At 43.7% G+C, this 24,001-nt stretch overlaps 1 gene segment (V, D, J or C); it reads left to right on the plus strand.

The window, feature by feature from the left end:
- Nucleotides 1-1,331: 1,331 nt before the first annotated feature.
- Nucleotides 1,332-23,711, plus strand: LOC149431231 (Ig mu chain C region secreted form-like; the record flags this gene model as incomplete). The annotated part of the segment is given in 5 exon segments: nucleotides 1,332-1,673; nucleotides 8,586-8,927; nucleotides 14,599-14,904; nucleotides 17,704-18,051; nucleotides 20,413-23,711. Coding segments are annotated over 5 exon segments (1,355 nt in total), but the record flags the coding sequence as incomplete, so codon positions are not given.
- Nucleotides 23,712-24,001: the final 290 nt, after the last annotated feature.

Here is a 24,001-nt window from a genome sequence, read left to right on the forward strand (position 1 = left end):
ATCTCCACACTCTGCCATGTGCCACTTTCAGGTCTCCTCACACTCCTGCTGGTTTCCATTTTGTCATAGGTTGCTGGCAGATTACAGGCCTCCCATAGCTGCTGCCAGGCCCCAAATCTGCCATGGGCCCCCGTACCGCCTCCTCACGCTGCTGCTAGGTCCACAGTGTGTCATGGTTCCCTGTACCGCCTCCCATTGCTGCTGTCTCCATCGCCACACTCTGCCATGTGCCACTTTCAGGTCTCCTCACACTCCTGCTGGTTTCCATTTTGTCATAGGTTGCTGGCAGATTACAGGCCTCCCATAGCTGCTGCCAGGCCCCAAATCTGCCATGGGCCCCCGTACCGCCTCCTCATGCTGCTGCCAGGTCCACAGTGTGTCATGGTTCCCTGTACCGCCTCCCATTGCTGCTGTCTCCATCGCCACACTCTGCCATGTGCCACTTTCAGGTCTCCTCACACTGCTGCTGGGTTCTATTTTGTCATAGGGTGCTGTATGGCCTCCCATTGCTGCTGCCTCCACCGCCACACTGTGGCTCCAAACTCTGGTTTTGGCCCCGTGACTGCCCAAATGAGTGAAGTGTGCGGTGATTCTAAGATCGACGGCACTCATCTGCAGGTCATACTGACTGACAGTATTATTTCTCTTTCCCAGCAGACTCCAAGGGCATTTAAATTAAAGGTACAGTGTTCTGCACTAATATAAAGGCTCTCTGAAGCCTAGAAACACCCTTTTATAAGTTAAATTCACAGCGAATATATTCGACTCGAATCAAATTTTTTCCACGAATTCGCCGAATCTGTCGAATCGAATTTTTGAATACTTCGCTCATCTCTAATTGTCACTACCAGGAATTTGGTCCAGAGCTATAATATGCAGCCTACCCTGGAGCAAACAGAAAGTGATGTAAAGAGGTTGCTGGAGAACAGCAGCATATTGATGCAAAGAGGATGAAAAAAGGTGAAAACTATTAAACAAAAAAAAAGTAGTCATTTATGATGCCCAGTGTCTCAGGAAAACCAAATATCACCAAGTTAGGGTTCACAACTGCTTTAACATTCATTTGAATCATAGTTGCATTTATGGGCACTTACATCTATGTGTTCACACGTACCTTTATACAGACAAAAGCTGAAAGCAGATTTCAGAAGCAGAAAGCATAGCAGACCACGTGTAAAGAGTTTGTCTAGGTCAGGGTTAGGAGGTCCACTGAAACCAGATAGTTGCTGCTAGTCACCTTCCCTATGAAGTCAAGGTTTGTATACACTGATTCTTGAAGATGTGGCAGATGAAATATGAACCCAAAAGATGATACACTTTTTTTTTTGTAGAATACCCATGGACCCCAGTGGTGGAAGAGATCCAGACACCCAACATACTCCATGACACCCCAGTCACTCTTCAGTGTCATATCTCCGAGTACTTCCCCAACACCATCACTGTGACCTGGTTGAGAAAAAGCGAAAATGAGGAGTTGTGTGAGGAGAATGATACAAAGGTTTCCAGTATAATAACACCCAGGAAAGGAGATGGTAACACATACAGCTGTACAGCCAGTCTGACAATCATCCCCACACTGAGCATCCACCAGGGGGCACAATACATCTGTCGGGTAGGACACCCCTCTCTGGAGACACCCATTGAGAAAAAAACTGAAAAACTTATTGTAAGAGGTGAGTGTTTGTATTATTTGTAAAGATCAGGCATCACAGTTGTTCCCTAAAGAGGTCCTGTCACCAACATAAATAGCTGTAGTAAAAGCACAGAAAAATCAGGTATTTAACATTCTTCATTGCTGCGCTTTCCTTTCCACAAACGATTTCTTATTGACTTGCAATGTGCCAGTTCCCTAGCCCAGCCCCCTCCTCCTTGGACACCATAGCCCTCTCCTTTTGTAGATCCATCTTCTCCTCCTTGGAGTTCATCCCAACATAAAGTCTGCAAATTGTAAACTTAAATATAAAGCCCAATGAAGTCTAGGGGAGAATCAATTGTGGCTATTGTTAATGATAACAAGCAAGGAATTGTCCAAGAAAGGGCATGGGGCACTGGTACAGGGGATATGTCTCAGTTAAAAAACAGAAATTGTACATCGAGGAGAGGCACCAAATTCTCTAATGCAGCTTCAAGGCGACGTGTGAAAAACACCAATCACTTCAATTACAGATGCCTTTAAGGTGTATGTAGTGCCGGTTCACACCTGTATGGCCATGAGGGCTACGATTTGCACAGACATGAGAGCCCATTCATTATAATTTGCTGCCTTGCATATTTTGGAATTTATATTTTACTTTGACATTATTGTTTGGTTTGAACACAGCAATCACACCCCAATCTGATTCATTACAAGTTGAAAACAAAATGGGATTTTTTACAGACCTGTCATCTCCTTTTCATGGAGTACAGTACAGGACACGGGTACAGTACAGGACTCCCTTATATAACATGTGATCCACAGTTTTGTAGAACCAGCCAAACCTGAAAATCCACTTGGTAAAACTTATGTACAGTATGTACAGAAGACCAGGCAGCTGCCCAACAAAGCTGTGCAATAGAAGCCTAATGTTGAAACACCTACGATGTGCCAACAGATCTAATAGAATGAGCCTTAAGCAGGAAGGAAGCCTCTATACCTTTGAGAGAATAGGCTCAAATATGGTCTGGCAAATCCACATTGCAAAAACCACCTTGCCAGTAAGATCCACCAAAGGAATATTCTGGATTGGTTCAAAGGGAGACATTTGTAGAACAGAAAGTACCAAGGAAAGGTCCCACATTGTCACTGGTGTTTGATGAGGCATGACAATGAGAAACCCCTTGAACAAAACCCTTCACCAATGAATGAAAGGCTAGGGATCTCTGGAACCTAATGGCAAATACCAATACCTAACCTTTCAGGATTCTCAAACCACTTTTTGATCCAGCCCTGACTGGAGAAAGCTAAGCAAGTGACCCATAAAATAATGATGAGGGTGGTAACAACTGGTGCATGGGGAACACATAGATCAGATGGAACTGATCCCACACAATCCCCAGAGCATCTACTGCCACCACTAGAGGATCTGTTGTTCTGGACACAACGCTTCTTGCTGAACCTGGAATCTAGGAGGTCCATATCTAGAGTTCCCAATCAATGACAGGTCTCCAAAAACACCTCCATGTGTAACGACCATTCCCCCGACGTTAGTTCAGTCTGCCAATTTTCCACTCCCAGAAAATGTGTCTCAGCCCAACATAAGATGAGCTCTGTCTCCTACTGAGTTGCATGACTACATGTGCCTCCTTGGTGGTTTACATTAGCAATTGATGAGGCATTGCCAGACTGCATTCTGACTGGAAGACGCTTGAAAAAGACTTTCACTGTAGAAGGGAAAGATAAAGTGGTCTCAGCTCCAGGATATTGACTGTAACTTGAGTCTCTTTTGGAGTCCAAATTTCCTTTGCTGTAACTGCCCCCAGCACCCCCCCCCCCCCAGCCTGTCAGGCTAGCAGCTGTGGTGAGAACTATCCAGTTCAGCAGAAGGAAGGATCGGCCTAGTTCTAGCGAGAGACTTGGCATCCATCCCATCAGAGAATTCTTGTCTTTGAATGACCGGCGCATGGGGTGGCCTGGGGACAGGGTTGAAATGTTCCAGGCCAACATAGTGTTGTACTTCAGGGGTCTTGAATGCCACTGAGCATATGGACTGGACTCAAACAAGGGCAGCATAATACCCAGAACCCACATGGAAGCTCTCACAAAGAAATTTACAGTGGACTGAAGGACCTGTAGGGAGACAAGTTTTACCTGAGAAAGGAACAACCTATTCAAAATCGTATCCAGCACCAATCTAAGGTATTCCAGATGTTAGGATGGTTCCAGAGTCAATTTCTGTAGATTGCAGATCGAACCGAAACTTGGCAGGACCTGAATCATCTGATGGAGCTTCTTCCTTATGGAAAGAAGTGGGCATAAATCCACTGGGATCATAACAGAACCAGCACCAGTTTCAAGACCTTCATAAAGATTCAGGTAGCTGTGGCTTGACTGAAGGGGAGAGAAACAATCTGAAAGTGGTTGTCCATTGCAGAGCAAAGGGAACGCTGGTGTGGAGGAAAGATGAGGAAGTGTAAATACACATCTTTTATATCGACTGAAACCAAAAATTCCCCTGATATCACAGACTCCATTTGGAGCTTTGTGATTTTCAGAAAAGGGTTCAACAGTTTGAGATCCAGAATGGGCTTAACCTTCCTAATTGGTTTGGCAACCATACACAGGTTCAAGTGGAACCCCTGTTATCTCTGTTCCTCAGAACCTGTATCATGACGCCTATGCAGTGTGCCAAAAATGGTGGCTGAGCACTGTAGGGAAACTGCAACAAGGCCTGATCAGCAATATGGGTCAGGTTTCATAGTCAGCAAGTCAGGATGATAAAACCTAACCATCCACTGTGCATGTTCAAACAGTTGGTACACTGGGATTATGGCCCGCAGGACCCTCAGAGTACCTTCTCCCACTCTGGTTAGGCTTATTCCTCCAAACCCCCCATCCCCAGTGAGAGGGGATCTTCAAGGACTGGGCCCCCCCACAGGCTGACCACTGCTTGGACCTGCAGAGAACACGGTGGCAACACACATGTACAAAGTACTTACATGCATCATCTATACCAGGTCCTATACAATCAGAGATTACAGGTCAGTCCTGTTCCTATCTTGATGTGGGTAGTCCAAGCAAAGTCACTGCAGCATTAAACTGGGAGGCACTGATCTGGAGAAGTGATACTCTCCTCCACAGAGGCTTGGTGCAGTTTGTAAATTAGTCTTGATAGAAGAGAATCCTAAACCTATTCTCTCTTCTACAGAGATGCATCCATCACCTGAGGACACTAGCAAAAAAAAAAAAGAGGTCCCAAGGTGGGAGGGGTTATTGTGCTGCTCGTGCACTCTTCTCCTCCTCTTCAAGGGTGCACAGTGCCACTGGGTTTTTACCTTTTGCCCCTCTTACCCTCGTCAGCTACCTGGCCTTAGTATTACACCAACATAAGTAGACATCATAGCTGCACAAGGTACACCAAGGCTGGAAGTGGAGGAGCTCGCAGAGACAGTAAATGGCCTCTACATCAGTACTCCTAAGAACAGCTGGGAGAACCACCAATCTAGTTTATTATCCGATTAGTTTTAGGTATATGGACCCAGAACTGTGATAACAAAGTACAACATTTTACTCAGAAAATCATCAAACTGCAAGGACAGCAAAAATGGAAGAGCACAGGCAGGGAAGTAAGCAGTCTGGATCCCATTATTCCACAAAGGAATCTGTTATTGACATTCATCAGTAAGATGTGCAACTGATCAGTCTATGTGTCTTATCTTATATTCATCTGTATTTACCTATTGTCCACAGTCCAGAAGTTAAAATATTATATATATTGTTTAACATGAGAGTCAAATCATGTACTATTAAAGTGTATGTAAACCTAACAATGCACTTTTCTTATTTGCTCCCTTTTGGTCTGTACCGCTTGCCCACCGCCCTATAGCAGAAATACCGCTACAGGGCGAGCGCACCCTACCCGTGCCGCCATTGGTGGCTTCAGCTGTCGATCACCGGGTCCCGGCCAGTGATTTCCCATCGGCACCCGGCGATCGCCGAGTATCACTGACGGGGGAGAGGTCTGTATGTAAACAATACAGATCTCTCCCCTGTCAGCTCCAGCACACTGCTTGTTTTGATCTGTATAGAAGAGCATTACAAAGCAATGTGCTTACACAGTAAAACACACACACAGTTAACCCTTTGATCACCCCAGATGTTAACCATTTCCTGCCCAGTGTCATTAGTACAGTGTCACTGCTTTTTATTAGCACTGATCACTGTATCAGTGTCACTGGGGATGTCAGTGACAGTTAGTCAATTCCCCCCAAGTGTCACAATGCCTGCCGCAGTCCCGCTATAAGTCGCTGATCGCCGCCATTACCAGTATTAAAAAAATTAAAAATTCCAGTATACTGTATATACCACCATTTGTAGACACTTTAACCTTCACGTAAACCAAATAATTTACACGTATTGGGATTTTTTTCTAGCAAAGACATGGAGCAGAACACATTTTGGCATAAATTTATGATGGAATTTGATATTTTTAATTTTTTTACTGTACATGTTTAATAGCAAAAAGTCAAAAATATTGTTTTTTCTCAAAATTGTCGGTCTTTTTTTGTTTATAGCGCAAAAAATAAAAACCGCACAGGTGATCAAATACCACCAAAAGAAAGCTCAATTTGGATGCAGTATCACGTGACCACGCAATTGTCAGTAAAAGTAACGCAGCGCTGTATCACCAAAAATGGCCTGGTCAGGAAGAGGGGTAAAATCCTCTGGAGGGCAAGTGGTTGAGAATTAAACCATTTTGTTATATCTGTTTAAAAAATGCAAACAAAATATCTGTTGATCCTGCCAGAAATTCAGAGTTGTCCTGTACACTCTGCAGTTTTATTTCAAGCATTGGTGTCAGCTCTGCCCAGGCTTCCCGCCTGAGCTACAGAAGTGTTTCTTATACACGTCATGTCCTAAGGTGACAACAACGCTCTTCCATAGATACAACACATAGAGGGAGCGTATAGTATTTATATTGCTTGTAAAGGTAAACTTTTTTTGTAGCTTGATGCATTCCCTGTGGTAGCCCCCTCCCCCCAGTCCCCCCTAAATACTTACCTAAGCCTGATCTCGATCCAGTGCTGTGCACGTTTGCAGCTGCTCTTCTCCCCTCTTGCCGCTCTCCCAGACTTGGCTGAGAGCAGTGAGAGCCATTGGCTCCTGCAGCTGTCAGTCAAAACCTGTGAGCAGGGGGCGGGGCCGAGCCATGCTGTGTGTCTGAATAGACACATATAGGCTGGCTCAGGAGCAAGCCTGCCTGAGTGCCTCAGAAGAGGAGCCAGGAGTGCCAGGGCTTCTCTGTGCCAAACCTTTGCAATCACCCTATGATTTAGCGTGGTTCTTAAAATGTCCTCATCTTTCCTAAATCATATCAGCATAAGAATCAGAAAGTGACCAATTTTTCACTTGTAAAGTACAAATACTAAACAAAAGCCCCCGTACCGCCTCATCACGCTGCTCCTAGGTCCACAGTGTGTCATGGGTCCCTGTACCGCCTCCCATTGCTGCTGCCAGGCCCCAAATCTGCAATGGGCCCCCGTACCGCCTCCTCACGCTGCTGCTAGGTCCACAGTGTGTCATGGGTCCCTGTACCGCCTTCCATTGCTGCTGTCTCCATCTCCACACTCTGCCATGTGCCACTTTCAGGTCTCCTCACACTCCTGCTGGTTTCCATTTTGTCATAGGTTGCTGGCAGATTACAGGCCTCCCATAGCTGCTGCCAGGCCCCAAATCTGCCATGGGCCCCCGTACCGCCTCCTCACGCTGCTGCTAGGTCCACAGTGTGTCATGGTTCCCTGTACCGCCTCCCATTGCTGCTGTCTCCATCGCCACACTCTGCCATGTGCCACTTTCAGGTCTCCTCACACTCCTGCTGGTTTCCATTTTGTCATAGGTTGCTGGCAGATTACAGGCCTCCCATAGCTGCTGCCAGGCCCCAAATCTGCCATGGGCCCCCGTACCGCCTCCTCATGCTGCTGCCAGGTCCACAGTGTGTCATGGTTCCCTGTACCGCCTCCCATTGCTGCTGTCTCCATCGCCACACTCTGCCATGTGCCACTTTCAGGTCTCCTCACACTGCTGCTGGGTTCTATTTTGTCATAGGGTGCTGTATGGCCTCCCATTGCTGCTGCCTCCACCGCCACACTGTGGCTCCAAACTCTGGTTTTGGCCCCGTGACTGCCCAAATGAGTGAAGTGTGCGGTGATTCTAAGATCGACGGCACTCATCTGCAGGTCATACTGACTGACAGTATTATTTCTCTTTCCCAGCAGACTCCAAGGGCATTTAAATTAAAGGTACAGTGTTCTGCACTAATATAAAGGCTCTCTGAAGCCTAGAAACACCCTTTTATAAGTTAAATTCACAGCGAATATATTCGACTCGAATCAAATTTTTTCCACGAATTCGCCGAATCTGTCGAATCGAATTTTTGAATACTTCGCTCATCTCTAATTGTCACTACCAGGAATTTGGTCCAGAGCTATAATATGCAGCCTACCCTGGAGCAAACAGAAAGTGATGTAAAGAGGTTGCTGGAGAACAGCAGCATATTGATGCAAAGAGGATGAAAAAAGGTGAAAACTATTAAACAAAAAAAAAGTAGTCATTTATGATGCCCAGTGTCTCAGGAAAACCAAATATCACCAAGTTAGGGTTCACAACTGCTTTAACATTCATTTGAATCATAGTTGCATTTATGGGCACTTACATCTATGTGTTCACACGTACCTTTATACAGACAAAAGCTGAAAGCAGATTTCAGAAGCAGAAAGCATAGCAGACCACGTGTAAAGAGTTTGTCTAGGTCAGGGTTAGGAGGTCCACTGAAACCAGATAGTTGCTGCTAGTCACCTTCCCTATGAAGTCAAGGTTTGTATACACTGATTCTTGAAGATGTGGCAGATGAAATATGAACCCAAAAGATGATACACTTTTTTTTTTGTAGAATACCCATGGACCCCAGTGGTGGAAGAGATCCAGACACCCAACATACTCCATGACACCCCAGTCACTCTTCAGTGTCATATCTCCGAGTACTTCCCCAACACCATCACTGTGACCTGGTTGAGAAAAAGCGAAAATGAGGAGTTGTGTGAGGAGAATGATACAAAGGTTTCCAGTATAATAACACCCAGGAAAGGAGATGGTAACACATACAGCTGTACAGCCAGTCTGACAATCATCCCCACACTGAGCATCCACCAGGGGGCACAATACATCTGTCGGGTAGGACACCCCTCTCTGGAGACACCCATTGAGAAAAAAACTGAAAAACTTATTGTAAGAGGTGAGTGTTTGTATTATTTGTAAAGATCAGGCATCACAGTTGTTCCCTAAAGAGGTCCTGTCACCAACATAAATAGCTGTAGTAAAAGCACAGAAAAATCAGGTATTTAACATTCTTCATTGCTGCGCTTTCCTTTCCACAAACGATTTCTTATTGACTTGCAATGTGCCAGTTCCCTAGCCCAGCCCCCTCCTCCTTGGACACCATAGCCCTCTCCTTTTGTAGATCCATCTTCTCCTCCTTGGAGTTCATCCCAACATAAAGTCTGCAAATTGTAAACTTAAATATAAAGCCCAATGAAGTCTAGGGGAGAATCAATTGTGGCTATTGTTAATGATAACAAGCAAGGAATTGTCCAAGAAAGGGCATGGGGCACTGGTACAGGGGATATGTCTCAGTTAAAAAACAGAAATTGTACATCGAGGAGAGGCACCAAATTCTCTAATGCAGCTTCAAGGCGACGTGTGAAAAACACCAATCACTTCAATTACAGATGCCTTTAAGGTGTATGTAGTGCCGGTTCACACCTGTATGGCCATGAGGGCTACGATTTGCACAGACATGAGAGCCCATTCATTATAATTTGCTGCCTTGCATATTTTGGAATTTATATTTTACTTTGACATTATTGTTTGGTTTGAACACAGCAATCACACCCCAATCTGATTCATTACAAGTTGAAAACAAAATGGGATTTTTTACAGACCTGTCATCTCCTTTTCATGGAGTACAGTACAGGACACGGGTACAGTACAGGACTCCCTTATATAACATGTGATCCACAGTTTTGTAGAACCAGCCAAACCTGAAAATCCACTTGGTAAAACTTATGTACAGTATGTACAGAAGACCAGGCAGCTGCCCAACAAAGCTGTGCAATAGAAGCCTAATGTTGAAACACCTACGATGTGCCAACAGATCTAATAGAATGAGCCTTAAGCAGGAAGGAAGCCTCTATACCTTTGAGAGAATAGGCTCAAATATGGTCTGGCAAATCCACATTGCAAAAACCACCTTGCCAGTAAGATCCACCAAAGGAATATTCTGGATTGGTTCAAAGGGAGACATTTGTAGAACAGAAAGTACCAAGGAAAGGTCCCACATTGTCACTGGTGTTTGATGAGGCATGACAATGAGAAACCCCTTGAACAAAACCCTTCACCAATGAATGAAAGGCTAGGGATCTCTGGAACCTAATGGCAAATACCAATACCTAACCTTTCAGGATTCTCAAACCACTTTTTGATCCAGCCCTGACTGGAGAAAGCTAAGCAAGTGACCCATAAAATAATGATGAGGGTGGTAACAACTGGTGCATGGGGAACACATAGATCAGATGGAACTGATCCCACACAATCCCCAGAGCATCTACTGCCACCACTAGAGGATCTGTTGTTCTGGACACAACGCTTCTTGCTGAACCTGGAATCTAGGAGGTCCATATCTAGAGTTCCCAATCAATGACAGGTCTCCAAAAACACCTCCATGTGTAACGACCATTCCCCCGACGTTAGTTCAGTCTGCCAATTTTCCACTCCCAGAAAATGTGTCTCAGCCCAACATAAGATGAGCTCTGTCTCCTACTGAGTTGCATGACTACATGTGCCTCCTTGGTGGTTTACATTAGCAATTGATGAGGCATTGCCAGACTGCATTCTGACTGGAAGACGCTTGAAAAAGACTTTCACTGTAGAAGGGAAAGATAAAGTGGTCTCAGCTCCAGGATATTGACTGTAACTTGAGTCTCTTTTGGAGTCCAAATTTCCTTTGCTGTAACTGCCCCCAGCACCCCCCCCCCCCCAGCCTGTCAGGCTAGCAGCTGTGGTGAGAACTATCCAGTTCAGCAGAAGGAAGGATCGGCCTAGTTCTAGCGAGAGACTTGGCATCCATCCCATCAGAGAATTCTTGTCTTTGAATGACCGGCGCATGGGGTGGCCTGGGGACAGGGTTGAAATGTTCCAGGCCAACATAGTGTTGTACTTCAGGGGTCTTGAATGCCACTGAGCATATGGACTGGACTCAAACAAGGGCAGCATAATACCCAGAACCCACATGGAAGCTCTCACAAAGAAATTTACAGTGGACTGAAGGACCTGTAGGGAGACAAGTTTTACCTGAGAAAGGAACAACCTATTCAAAATCGTATCCAGCACCAATCTAAGGTATTCCAGATGTTAGGATGGTTCCAGAGTCAATTTCTGTAGATTGCAGATCGAACCGAAACTTGGCAGGACCTGAATCATCTGATGGAGCTTCTTCCTTATGGAAAGAAGTGGGCATAAATCCACTGGGATCATAACAGAACCAGCACCAGTTTCAAGACCTTCATAAAGATTCAGGTAGCTGTGGCTTGACTGAAGGGGAGAGAAACAATCTGAAAGTGGTTGTCCATTGCAGAGCAAAGGGAACGCTGGTGTGGAGGAAAGATGAGGAAGTGTAAATACACATCTTTTATATCGACTGAAACCAAAAATTCCCCTGATATCACAGACTCCATTTGGAGCTTTGTGATTTTCAGAAAAGGGTTCAACAGTTTGAGATCCAGAATGGGCTTAACCTTCCTAATTGGTTTGGCAACCATACACAGGTTCAAGTGGAACCCCTGTTATCTCTGTTCCTCAGAACCTGTATCATGACGCCTATGCAGTGTGCCAAAAATGGTGGCTGAGCACTGTAGGGAAACTGCAACAAGGCCTGATCAGCAATATGGGTCAGGTTTCATAGTCAGCAAGTCAGGATGATAAAACCTAACCATCCACTGTGCATGTTCAAACAGTTGGTACACTGGGATTATGGCCCGCAGGACCCTCAGAGTACCTTCTCCCACTCTGGTTAGGCTTATTCCTCCAAACCCCCCATCCCCAGTGAGAGGGGATCTTCAAGGACTGGGCCCCCCCACAGGCTGACCACTGCTTGGACCTGCAGAGAACACGGTGGCAACACACATGTACAAAGTACTTACATGCATCATCTATACCAGGTCCTATACAATCAGAGATTACAGGTCAGTCCTGTTCCTATCTTGATGTGGGTAGTCCAAGCAAAGTCACTGCAGCATTAAACTGGGAGGCACTGATCTGGAGAAGTGATACTCTCCTCCACAGAGGCTTGGTGCAGTTTGTAAATTAGTCTTGATAGAAGAGAATCCTAAACCTATTCTCTCTTCTACAGAGATGCATCCATCACCTGAGGACACTAGCAAAAAAAAAAAAGAGGTCCCAAGGTGGGAGGGGTTATTGTGCTGCTCGTGCACTCTTCTCCTCCTCTTCAAGGGTGCACAGTGCCACTGGGTTTTTACCTTTTGCCCCTCTTACCCTCGTCAGCTACCTGGCCTTAGTATTACACCAACATAAGTAGACATCATAGCTGCACAAGGTACACCAAGGCTGGAAGTGGAGGAGCTCGCAGAGACAGTAAATGGCCTCTACATCAGTACTCCTAAGAACAGCTGGGAGAACCACCAATCTAGTTTATTATCCGATTAGTTTTAGGTATATGGACCCAGAACTGTGATAACAAAGTACAACATTTTACTCAGAAAATCATCAAACTGCAAGGACAGCAAAAATGGAAGAGCACAGGCAGGGAAGTAAGCAGTCTGGATCCCATTATTCCACAAAGGAATCTGTTATTGACATTCATCAGTAAGATGTGCAACTGATCAGTCTATGTGTCTTATCTTATATTCATCTGTATTTACCTATTGTCCACAGTCCAGAAGTTAAAATATTATATATATTGTTTAACATGAGAGTCAAATCATGTACTATTAAAGTGTATGTAAACCTAACAATGCACTTTTCTTATTTGCTCCCTTTTGGTCTGTACCGCTTGCCCACCGCCCTATAGCAGAAATACCGCTACAGGGCGAGCGCACCCTACCCGTGCCGCCATTGGTGGCTTCAGCTGTCGATCACCGGGTCCCGGCCAGTGATTTCCCATCGGCACCCGGCGATCGCCGAGTATCACTGACGGGGGAGAGGTCTGTATGTAAACAATACAGATCTCTCCCCTGTCAGCTCCAGCACACTGCTTGTTTTGATCTGTATAGAAGAGCATTACAAAGCAATGTGCTTACACAGTAAAACACACACACAGTTAACCCTTTGATCACCCCAGATGTTAACCATTTCCTGCCCAGTGTCATTAGTACAGTGTCACTGCTTTTTATTAGCACTGATCACTGTATCAGTGTCACTGGGGATGTCAGTGACAGTTAGTCAATTCCCCCCAAGTGTCACAATGCCTGCCGCAGTCCCGCTATAAGTCGCTGATCGCCGCCATTACCAGTATTAAAAAAATTAAAAATTCCAGTATACTGTATATACCACCATTTGTAGACACTTTAACCTTCACGTAAACCAAATAATTTACACGTATTGGGATTTTTTTCTAGCAAAGACATGGAGCAGAACACATTTTGGCATAAATTTATGATGGAATTTGATATTTTTAATTTTTTTACTGTACATGTTTAATAGCAAAAAGTCAAAAATATTGTTTTTTCTCAAAATTGTCGGTCTTTTTTTGTTTATAGCGCAAAAAATAAAAACCGCACAGGTGATCAAATACCACCAAAAGAAAGCTCAATTTGGATGCAGTATCACGTGACCACGCAATTGTCAGTAAAAGTAACGCAGCGCTGTATCACCAAAAATGGCCTGGTCAGGAAGAGGGGTAAAATCCTCTGGAGGGCAAGTGGTTGAGAATTAAACCATTTTGTTATATCTGTTTAAAAAATGCAAACAAAATATCTGTTGATCCTGCCAGAAATTCAGAGTTGTCCTGTACACTCTGCAGTTTTATTTCAAGCATTGGTGTCAGCTCTGCCCAGGCTTCCCGCCTGAGCTACAGAAGTGTTTCTTATACACGTCATGTCCTAAGGTGACAACAACGCTCTTCCATAGATACAACACATAGAGGGAGCGTATAGTATTTATATTGCTTGTAAAGGTAAACTTTTTTTGTAGCTTGATGCATTCCCTGTGGTAGCCCCCTCCCCCCAGTCCCCCCTAAATACTTACCTAAGCCTGATCTCGATCCAGTGCTGTGCACGTTTGCAGCTGCTCTTCTCCCCTCTTGCCGCTCTCCCAGACTTGGCTGAGAGCAGTGAGAGCCATTGGCTCCTGCAGCTGTCAGTCAAAACCTGTGAGCAGGGGGCGGGGCCGAGCCATGCTGTGTGTCTGAATAGACACATATAGGCTGGCTCAGGAGCAAGCCTGCCTGAGTGCCTCAGAAGAGGAGCCAGGAGTGCCAGGGCTTCTCTGTGCCAAACCTTTGCAATCACTCTATGATTTAGCGTGGTTCTTAAAATGTCCTCATCTTTCCTAAATCATATCAGCATAAGAATCAGAAAGTGACCAATTTTTCACTTGTAAAGTACAAATACTAAACAAAAGCAACCTACTAATAAAGTGCTGAGTGCTGGTTACCTCAGATAGGCTATAGTCAGGCAGTGAGCTCAGAAGATTGAGAGTTTTTCAACAAAGAGGAAGTGTTGTCACCTTACAACAGGAAGTGTGTCACTGGCAGGATCACCAGGTGAAAATTAAAGAAAATAAAAGCCTGACAAAAACTGAAAAACAAATGCAGACACCACATCTAAGGACGGGTAAGCTGCAATATATCACACTTTTTGTTCTTGGGTTTAGATGTTCTTTGTGTATTCCAGCTAAACCCCAGATGGTGGAGCCCATAGCGATCTCTATGGGGGATTCCTCTCGTGTTCTCTTCACCCTCAATCTACTGAAGTTTTACCCGGAAAATATTGAAATAAAATGGAGATATGAATGTGACGATAAAATATTGGAAATGTCATGGAAAAACAACGTTCGTAAACACAAAGATCTCACATATGATGTCACCAGTGTTGGCAACATTCATATAAATGTGTTTGATGATCCTCAGACCAAATTCTCTGTAACGTGGAAACACGAATCTATGGATGAACCGGAGACCAGAACACTGACTGTAAGAGGTAAGAAAGGAAATAAATATTGTATCAAAGAACATAAATCCAACAATACAACCGATTGCTATACGAGCCATATTGTAATCTAAAGTGTTTCTGGAGGCTTATTTTTTTAATAAAAAGATAACAAACATGTCTGTACTTACCTGCTGTGTGCGGTGGTTTTACACAGAGCAGCCCGGGTCCCCCTCTTCTCGGGTCCCCCGCAGACTCTTCTGGCTTCTCCTTTGTTAAATTAAAATAAATTTGCACCTGTCACAACAGAAATCGCACATCAGTGTGAACCGAGACTAAGTCCCCGGACACACTGGGTGTGACTTGGCATGCGATTTTCATACCATACGACTTGCAAATCTCATGGCAAGTCGCACCCTATTGTCCGCAATTACAGCGGTCATATCGGTGCGGTTCTGACTTGGTCAGAGCCGCACTGACTTCTAAAGTGGTACATGAGCTACTTTTGGTGCGATTAGCATAGACATCTGTGTCAGATATCTTGCAAATCACACCTCAGATCGGCGTGTCATCCGAGTTTGAAATCGTGGATCTTCACTGTAAGTCGCTCAGTCCATCGGTGAAACTAATTATAAATAGTTAGTTATAAATAGGGATTCTGATCTAAAGGGGGAATTCTGATCTTGAAGGAAACTCTGATCTAAGGGGGATTCTGATGTAAGGGGAGACTCCTGATTGAAGAGACGGATTACAATCTATAGGGGAACTTCTGATCTAAGAGTAAATTCTGATAAAAGGGTGATTTCTGATCTAAAGGGTAAGAGGGGAGGGGTCTGATTTAAAAGGGGGCTCCTGATCAAAGGGGGGACTCTTACATAATGGGGAACTCTTATGTAGAGGGACTGTGATGTAAGGGGGTGTCTGATGTAAGGAGGGACTTATAAAAGAAGACTCTAATATTAAGGAGGACTCTGATGTAAAAGGAGACTTTAATGTAAACGGAACCTCTAATATAAGATGTGAATGGGGGGTGTAAAGTTGCTAAGTTATCATTGCCTTGCTGCCTGAAAAACATTTAATGGAAAAGTTTAATTTCTTTTAAAGGAGACCACCTTTTGGACAAAAATAATAAATGCACATTTTTTTGCAAGTGTGGGTGGAGCCCCGCATGGCTGTGCTGTTTTCAAATCTGACAGATAGTACGTGGAACTTATCCTTTAAATGATTGTGCTCAGTTTTGTAAATGTCCGTTAGACTCAGGTTTTATGTAACCATGCCCCTTTAAGACCCTCCCACTGTTAGCAGAATCTGGCCACACCCTGGATTCTGTGCAGCGTGTGCATCTTTATTACTGGAGGTTGTTTGCTGGTATGGGGCGGTATTAAATGATGTACATGTGTAGGTGGCTGCAGTGTGGTATGACTTCTTGTTGCAGGTCCACACTGAGGCCCAACATGTTCTTGCCCAAATTCAGGAAACTCCCCTGCAGCTAATACATATTTTTTTAAGAAATGCAGTGGGGCCCATTCCCTGAAAAACGGGGACCTGTGGCATGCATAACAGGATGCTGCAAACAGTGGGCATGGCTAAATCATGCTACATATTGGGCGTGGATTTTAAGTCTGATTAGAAATTCTAGTCTGATTTTTTACAATTTTTAAATTTTATTTTTTTTTTACAATTTTTATAAAATATTTTTTTTTTACATTTTTTCACAGTGCTGGTCTTTGGTGAGATATCAGGAGTCTAAACAGAACCCCGAAGTCTCACTTTGAGACAGAGAAATGGACTGAGGAAACATATTCCCCAATTCCTTTCTTTGCAGCCTCAGCTGCACTTCAATTGAATGAACAGGGGACAGAGGCTGTTGTTCATTTATAAACTATGCTTCAGTTATGAATGAACATAGTGAGTGATTAGCACCAATCACTCACTGTGTTAATTTAGAAAAGGAAGGGGCATTTAAAAGACATATTTACTGGCCCCTTTGCCTGCTCTTCATCCTAAAGATCCCCCCACAACAGCCAACAGGAAAGTAGTGAAGGGAAGCTGGTAGCGCTGTGGGAGTGCGCAGACAGGGGGCCCAGGCAGAGGAGGAATAACATGTGGACAGGAGGGGGGGATCAGTGTGGCAGGTGGGGGAAATTACTGGAACCGATCTTTTGTGGCTCTCCCAGCTTTCAGCTGCTGCAGTGAGAGCCATACAGAAGATGAGTTGCAATTATTTTCCCCACCCATCACACTGATCACCCCTCCTGTTCATATGCGATTTCTCCTGCGGGGGGGGGGGGGGACTTCAGGGGCCACAATGTACTTGGGGCAGTGCCCAGGGATGTCCATAGGAAAAGATAGGAAAAGACTGCCCTGTCCTCTGCCATCTACTTTTCCCTATCTGTGTCCCTGGTGAAGACATTTCTCCTTATTTCTTGTCTTGGTGACCTAACAGAAATTGTCAGCAATAAAAACTTGAGTGAGGTGCTTACCCTTCCCCCCTCTACTGTTAAAATGTTGTACTACTATTGGTGATCCCTTTGGAGATGGTTTGTATCTCAGTGCCCACACAGAAAGTGAAGGAAAAAAATCTTTCAAATGATTAGAGAAACCACAATAAAAAGAATTCAATGGGGGGGAAAATGGCCTTTGCAATGAGTAGCAAGATTGTAAGCTGCACTACCTGTTTTCTCGGGCTTCACAGTGGCATTCAAAAGAATGTTTCCCATGGGACTGAAGTGATCCCTCCTATACATTTTTTCTTTTGCATGGAATACTTTATTATTTTTTTTACAAAATCCAACTCATTGTGAAATATGAACTAATTGTACATCTCTTGTAAATTACTTTGTGTTGCAGATCTGCCCTGGCGTCCACAAGTTGGAGAGATCATAATTCCCAACCTGGTAGCAGGTACAAAGGCCTGTCTGACCTGTGATATCTCCGGATATTTCCCAGATCATCTGAAAGTGAGCTGGTTTAAGATGGAACCCGGAACAGACTCCCGTCCCATTATAACAGAGCTACCTAAAGATGCTTACAAATTCTCTGATAAGAAAAAGCTGAAAGATAATACCTTCACCTGTCAATCATCTCTGACATTCACCCCATCACTCAGCAGAGACCAGGGGGCAGAGTTCATCTGTACAGTGGAACATCCCAGCCTGGAGCGTCCAGTAGAGAAAAGAACGGGTCCTATAAGAATAGGTACACTTTTCTATAATAAGACTGTCAATACATAACCATTAAGTGACTATACATTGAGACTGCATTCACAAATTGTAAAAGCAAACAGTCTTTATTTTCCATAAGACAAATGAAAACAGCTTTTCTTCAGCATAAAATAAACAAATTAGTCCATAAGCTTTTAGCACAAAAACCCCCCAAAGATTTGGCCCACCGCCAGCATAAACCTGTCCCACAACAGGGTTTAAAGTTCCCACCTGCTTCAGGGGTCCAGAAAGGGTCACAGAAGCCCAGCAGCATCTCAGCCAAACAGCACACAGTTCTTTCTCACAAATGTGGCCTGGTCCATGCAACACATGGACAATTGCTGGCTACTTCCTGCCCTTTTCCACCCTTTCTCAACTGTCTCTGGATTTCAGCCAGCCGGACGTCCCAGAGTAGTGGCATTAAGGTGACAGTAAGGTAAGCCAAATGGAAGAGATGCAGGTACAGTCACATTAGATGGTATATGCAGCAGCTCCTCGGTGGTTCGCATTTTACACACTGAAAGGATAGCTAAGGACTCCTTACTATGTTCACTTATGCATGAGGCAATCACCTTACCTTTGTTATGTTGGGTTAACCTGTTTTTGGGGGTAAATATGTGGAGAGTCAGGGGGAGTTTCAGAGCAGGTTATTTGCAAATCAACCAGCATTGTAAAATGCAAGTCTGCCTGATTAGACTGGGAAAGGTCTTTAAATATTCATATAAATAAATATAGGAATACGCTATATATTAACTCAATCAAAGAAAAAAACACTTAATAGTGCAAGTTAAACAAAAAAGTCCATGTGTCAAGTCCAAAATAAGTCACTCTGTAACTTATTGTGAAGAAATATATATATATATCACCGTGATCATAATCCACCACCAAAAGAAATAAACTCACCAGAGCTAAATGCTGATTAAATTATAAACCAGCATTAGCGCTGTTGCTCTGGGAGCGATGGTAATAAGGTATATCCAGACTTTAGGAGCAAAACTCTGTAGCAAATTGAGATATCCAAACTCTGGGAGTAATACTCTGCAGCAACACCAAGCCAGTGGGTAAGGAAACCTTTTATCTGATCATCTTCTCCATCATAATCGTAGAACCACACTCAGGGATAAATAAAAGGTATGATGGTGCAGCGTGTTTTAAAATTATTGACATTTATTCAAACAGCTTTATAAACACTCAAAAACAAGGTGTCACGCCGACACCAGCATGATCAGCATTAACGATCCGCAATAGACCACAAAGGATAGACGAGTCTTGCTTGCCGCGGACACCGCCGACAATACCAGGGAGCGTCCTGATATCACACCTATCCAGGCTCCGCCCAATGCTTTTCATCACAAAGACGTCCTCATGGACCAGCCCTTCCTCATCCCCGCCTACTGATTTCTATAGACTTCTCCAAGTCTCTAGATTACGGGGAGGTATCAAGGAGCTGATCTACACAGCCTCTCAGCCCTGACCCAAATTTGACCCATCTGACTGTCGCCCAGGCTGCCACTCAACTAGCTCCCCATAGCTAACTAAAAATTGTGAACATTTTTTTTTTAATTTCTTAATTTTCTGAAAAATTATGACAAAAAAATTACAACTTCAAAAAAACTTGCCATGCCTCTTAAGAAATACGTTGGTCTGTCTACTTTGCAAGAAGGGGTCATTTGGGGGATATCTGTACTGTTCTGACATTTTTGGGCCTCAATAAATTAGATTGGCTGTCAGTACTTCAGGATTGATCAATATTCAGATCTATACCATAGTTTGTGAACTCTATAACTTTCCTACAGACTAAATAATAAATACTGATTTGGGTTATTTTCACCAAAGACATGTAGCAGAATACATCTTGGCCTAAATTTCTGAAGAATAATTATTTATTTGCAAACTTTTATAACAGAAACAAAGAAAAAAATGTACAGTCTTTTTCTGTTAACTTAGCAAAAAATAAAAACCCCAGCGGTGATTAAATATCACCAAAAGAAAACTCTAGTTGTGTGAACAAAATGATAAAAATGTACTTTGGGTACAATGTTGTATGACCGCGCAATTGTCATTCAAAGTGTGAGAGCGCTGAAACCTGAAAATTGGCCTGGGAGGGAAGGGGGTAAAAGTGCCCGGTATGGAAGTGGTTAAACCAGTATGTAGTAATATTTCTTTGATGCTCCCACTGCTAACATTGCAGCCTCTTCTTCTAGTATACCCTCCCAGTCCACTCACAAATATATCTAGATCTGACATCGCAGCTACAATCCATGTATATCTTGTAGCAGTTCATTGTCTACAAAGGATATATACTATAAAATACATTGTGACTGACACATGTCTTCTAAATAACTTTTATTTTCAGATCACAAGTTCATCTGAAAATGAGCTGGCTTAGGAAGGAACCCAAAACAGACTCACATCCCATTGAAACAGCTACCTAAAGATGATTACAGCGTCTGATAAGAAAAATGGGTTGATCATGTGACTGTGGCTGGTATAGGAAGGAACTTGGGACAGACTCACATCCATTTACAACTCCTCTGCCCAATGATGCCTTCCAAAAATGTAAGACGCAGAAGAGAGATAAGACCTTCTCCTGTCAATCATCTCTGACATTCACCCCATCGCTCAGCAGAGACCAGGGGGCAGAGTTCATCTGTAGAGTGGAACATCCCAGCCTGGAGAAGCCCATAGAGAGGACCACGAGTCCTATAGGATTGGGTAAAAGCTCTATGAATGGGACTTTTGAAGCACAACTATAGACATCTGTGCAACTGTCTAAACTAGAACTAAGTCCAGAAACAATGTGATGCACAAACCCCAGAAAGTAAACAGAAAACTTTCTCTGTCTCCCCAGACTAAGCCAAGTCCTCCTGTGTTTGTGTTTCATATGCCCCCCTTCCCCAGGCACTGCAGTTCCCAGTGGGAGGGGTTCAACAATGGGGCAGGGCTGTCAATCCAGAAATCAGGCTGATAGCCACACTCCCTGCAACATCTTTTCCTCCCAGTGTAGTTTAGCAGCATTGTTGGCACACTATCACAGGAAGCTTCATTAGGTGGATTATCAGGCATTTGTGGCACTTTTCAGGAAGACTAAGACAAAACTGTATGCAGATACACTTATAATTGCACATACTTTTCATGTTTATTCGCATTCTTTGTAAGTTGTTACGTATTTGTTTTCTGTCTTCACCATCTTATAGTCATCTCCAAACAATTATGCTGTCACTTATTACATGGATTCACTAAGGTTCTTCTACTATGCCTGTATTTTTCGGTGTATCTATTTCATCACCTGCTGCTTAGTGGTCAGTATAACATTTATACCTGCCCAACAATTTTCTCCCAGAATTCTGTGGTAGACAAAAATCCTCCCTTGCAGTGCAGTTGCCTCTGCTCCGCAAGGGTTACATGCTTGCTCAGGTCTAGGGGCCACAAAATGAATGTTTACCCTTTGCCCCTGCAGGTTTATGTGGGTTCTAAGACCAGTCCCCCCAGGCTCTTTTCTCCTACACTCTGGCAGTCAGATGTCCTCTGATGTTATCAAGACCAGTGCAGAGCCCATAACTCTGTATTGGACATGAGGACACCGAGAGAAAGTCCACTCCCTGAGCGTAGGGAAGCAGAGGAGAGCACTGGCTGCCTCAGAGCAGAAGATGGGGTAAATAAAAGTACTTTTTGTAGCCCCCTAGACCTTAGCAAGCATTCAACCCTTGCAGTGCTGGGGCAGCCCCACTTCCAGTCTTAAGATGGCTGAAGATCCCCAACCTGGAAGAAGATAATGCTCTGCATGAAAAGTGGACCATACACAGTCTTTCATGTATTAGCGCTTAAATGCTTTCATAGGTTATGTCACAATTTCCTAATGTATCATGAAATTCAGAATATAACACAGTAATATATCATATCATAACATTATTTGGAGCATGTCACTCAATTATCATTAAATTATGTTTTTAATGTTTTAATAGTAACAGTATTCATTGATATTACGTTTACGGCTTTGGATTTTTTTAAATCCATTTTATCACACTCTCTTTTATGGTTTTTGTAAATTTTTTATGTTCATTCAATGGATCCCCTGATCATGATATTTGTTTATAGATTCTAACTAAATACTATATAATTGATTATGTACCAAAAGTTTTTGTAATGCCGCATACACACTATAAGAAAATCGGATGAATGGTCGCCCGATTTTCCTCAATTGTTCGCAGCTTGTCGAAAGCGATGTGCTTTTGCTGCATGAAAAATATCGTACGAAAAAGGCATTGCGTACGAACGTGGTAGCATAGCTGTGGAAGTGATGTAATGTACGTGTGACCCTGAAGCCAAACCTTTCAGTGCCATAATTGTTATCTCCTCATCGACTGATCTTTCCTGATGAATTGTCGGGATAGTTATGGATACCATTTCCGGATGTTATCAAAATGCAGCAATTGAATAACAACTGGAATCACAACTTGCATCTCCAATGCCACCTCTACCAGCACCACTGCCTCCATCATCACTGCAGCACACATCACAATGGCATTATCCTGCACCTGATCGTCAAACCTCGTCATGGTGCCAAGATTATTATTACACATATCTTTAGTTGAATGATACAGTCCAGGCCTGGGACTAAAATAGGCCCGGGCATTTTGGACTGAGCAGCCCAAAGCCCCTTGACCCTTTCCTTGGAGGCTGGTGGCGGAACGCCAGGGCCCGGTTGCGAAAGTGACCTTTGCAACCCTGGTAGTTCCGACACTAGTGTCAGTAGGTTTTTATTTTTATTTAATGTTTTACAATTTTACATTTTATTATTTTTCCTACTTTTTTTGTAGGAGAGAAAGAAAAAAGAAAGGAAGGAGAGAAAGAAAGAAAGAAAGAAAGAAATAGAGGAAGGAGGGAAACAGGAGACAGAGAGAGAAAGAAAGACAGACGTAAAGAAGGAGGGAAAGAAAGAGGGATAGAAAGAAGGAGGGAAACAGGAGACAAAGAGATAATTTTTTTGTAGAAGAGAAAGAAGAAAGAAAAGAAAGGAAAGAAAGAAAGAAAAAGAAAGGAAGGAGGGAAACAGGAGACAAAGAGAATTTTTTTGTAGGAGAGAAAGAAAAAAAGAAAGAAAGAGAAAAGAGAGAAAAAAAGAAGAAGGGGAGAGAAGAAACAAGGTTGGTGGGGAGTGTGGGCGGGGCAGACACAGGAGGAGAGGCCAGGAGGAGGAGGGGCAGAACCAGCTGTCTCTCCTCTCCCATGTGTGTGTGTGGGAGGGGCTGTCAGCACTGGGGACAGAATATGCTGACAGATCCCCCACAACGCTGCAGTAGGTGAGGGGGGGCTGGCGGTGGGGGGAACATACACAGGAGCCCATGCAGGAGATGGATAGGAGGGGCGACTGGGCGGAACATAAAGGAACCAAGATATGCACGGTTCTTTATGTGCCACCTGACCACCTCCCCTATCCAGGCAGCCCCAGTACGCCGGGCAAATGCCCGGTGCGCCCTATGGCCAGTCTGGGCCTGGTACAGTCTTTTTGCTGCAAATTCTTAGTTTTCTGGATGTTTAATTGTTGACCTGATATAAAGCACTTTGTTGTGGATTTTCATCTAGTTTGATGGTTATTTTTTACCATAGTACTGTATATAGTTAACAATAAAAGTTTGTTTTGAAAATATACAATTTTTATTTGTGTTTTTTTTATAACAACATGCAAACACACACATTCATTGTGATACAGTGGCATATGAATATTTTTTTTTTTTTGTGGAGAAGGGGGGTTTGAACTGTTTACATACATTAATTGCTATTATGCTTCCGATCATTCCCTGGTGTTTATTTTCTTCAGGTTCTTCCGGGTCATAAGCAGCTTCCGATTATGCATGGTCTTTCATATCCAATTTTTCTTTTACGAAGAAAGTACACATTAAACGAAAACCGTTCGTTCTGCTCCCGTACTACATAAATGTAGC

Source organism: Staurois parvus, unplaced genomic scaffold (genome assembly GCF_062004578.1).
Source record: "Staurois parvus isolate SC_StPar_1 unplaced genomic scaffold, SC_StPar_1.0 ptg002335l, whole genome shotgun sequence".
NCBI classification, from domain to species: domain Eukaryota; kingdom Metazoa; phylum Chordata; class Amphibia; order Anura; family Ranidae; genus Staurois; species Staurois parvus.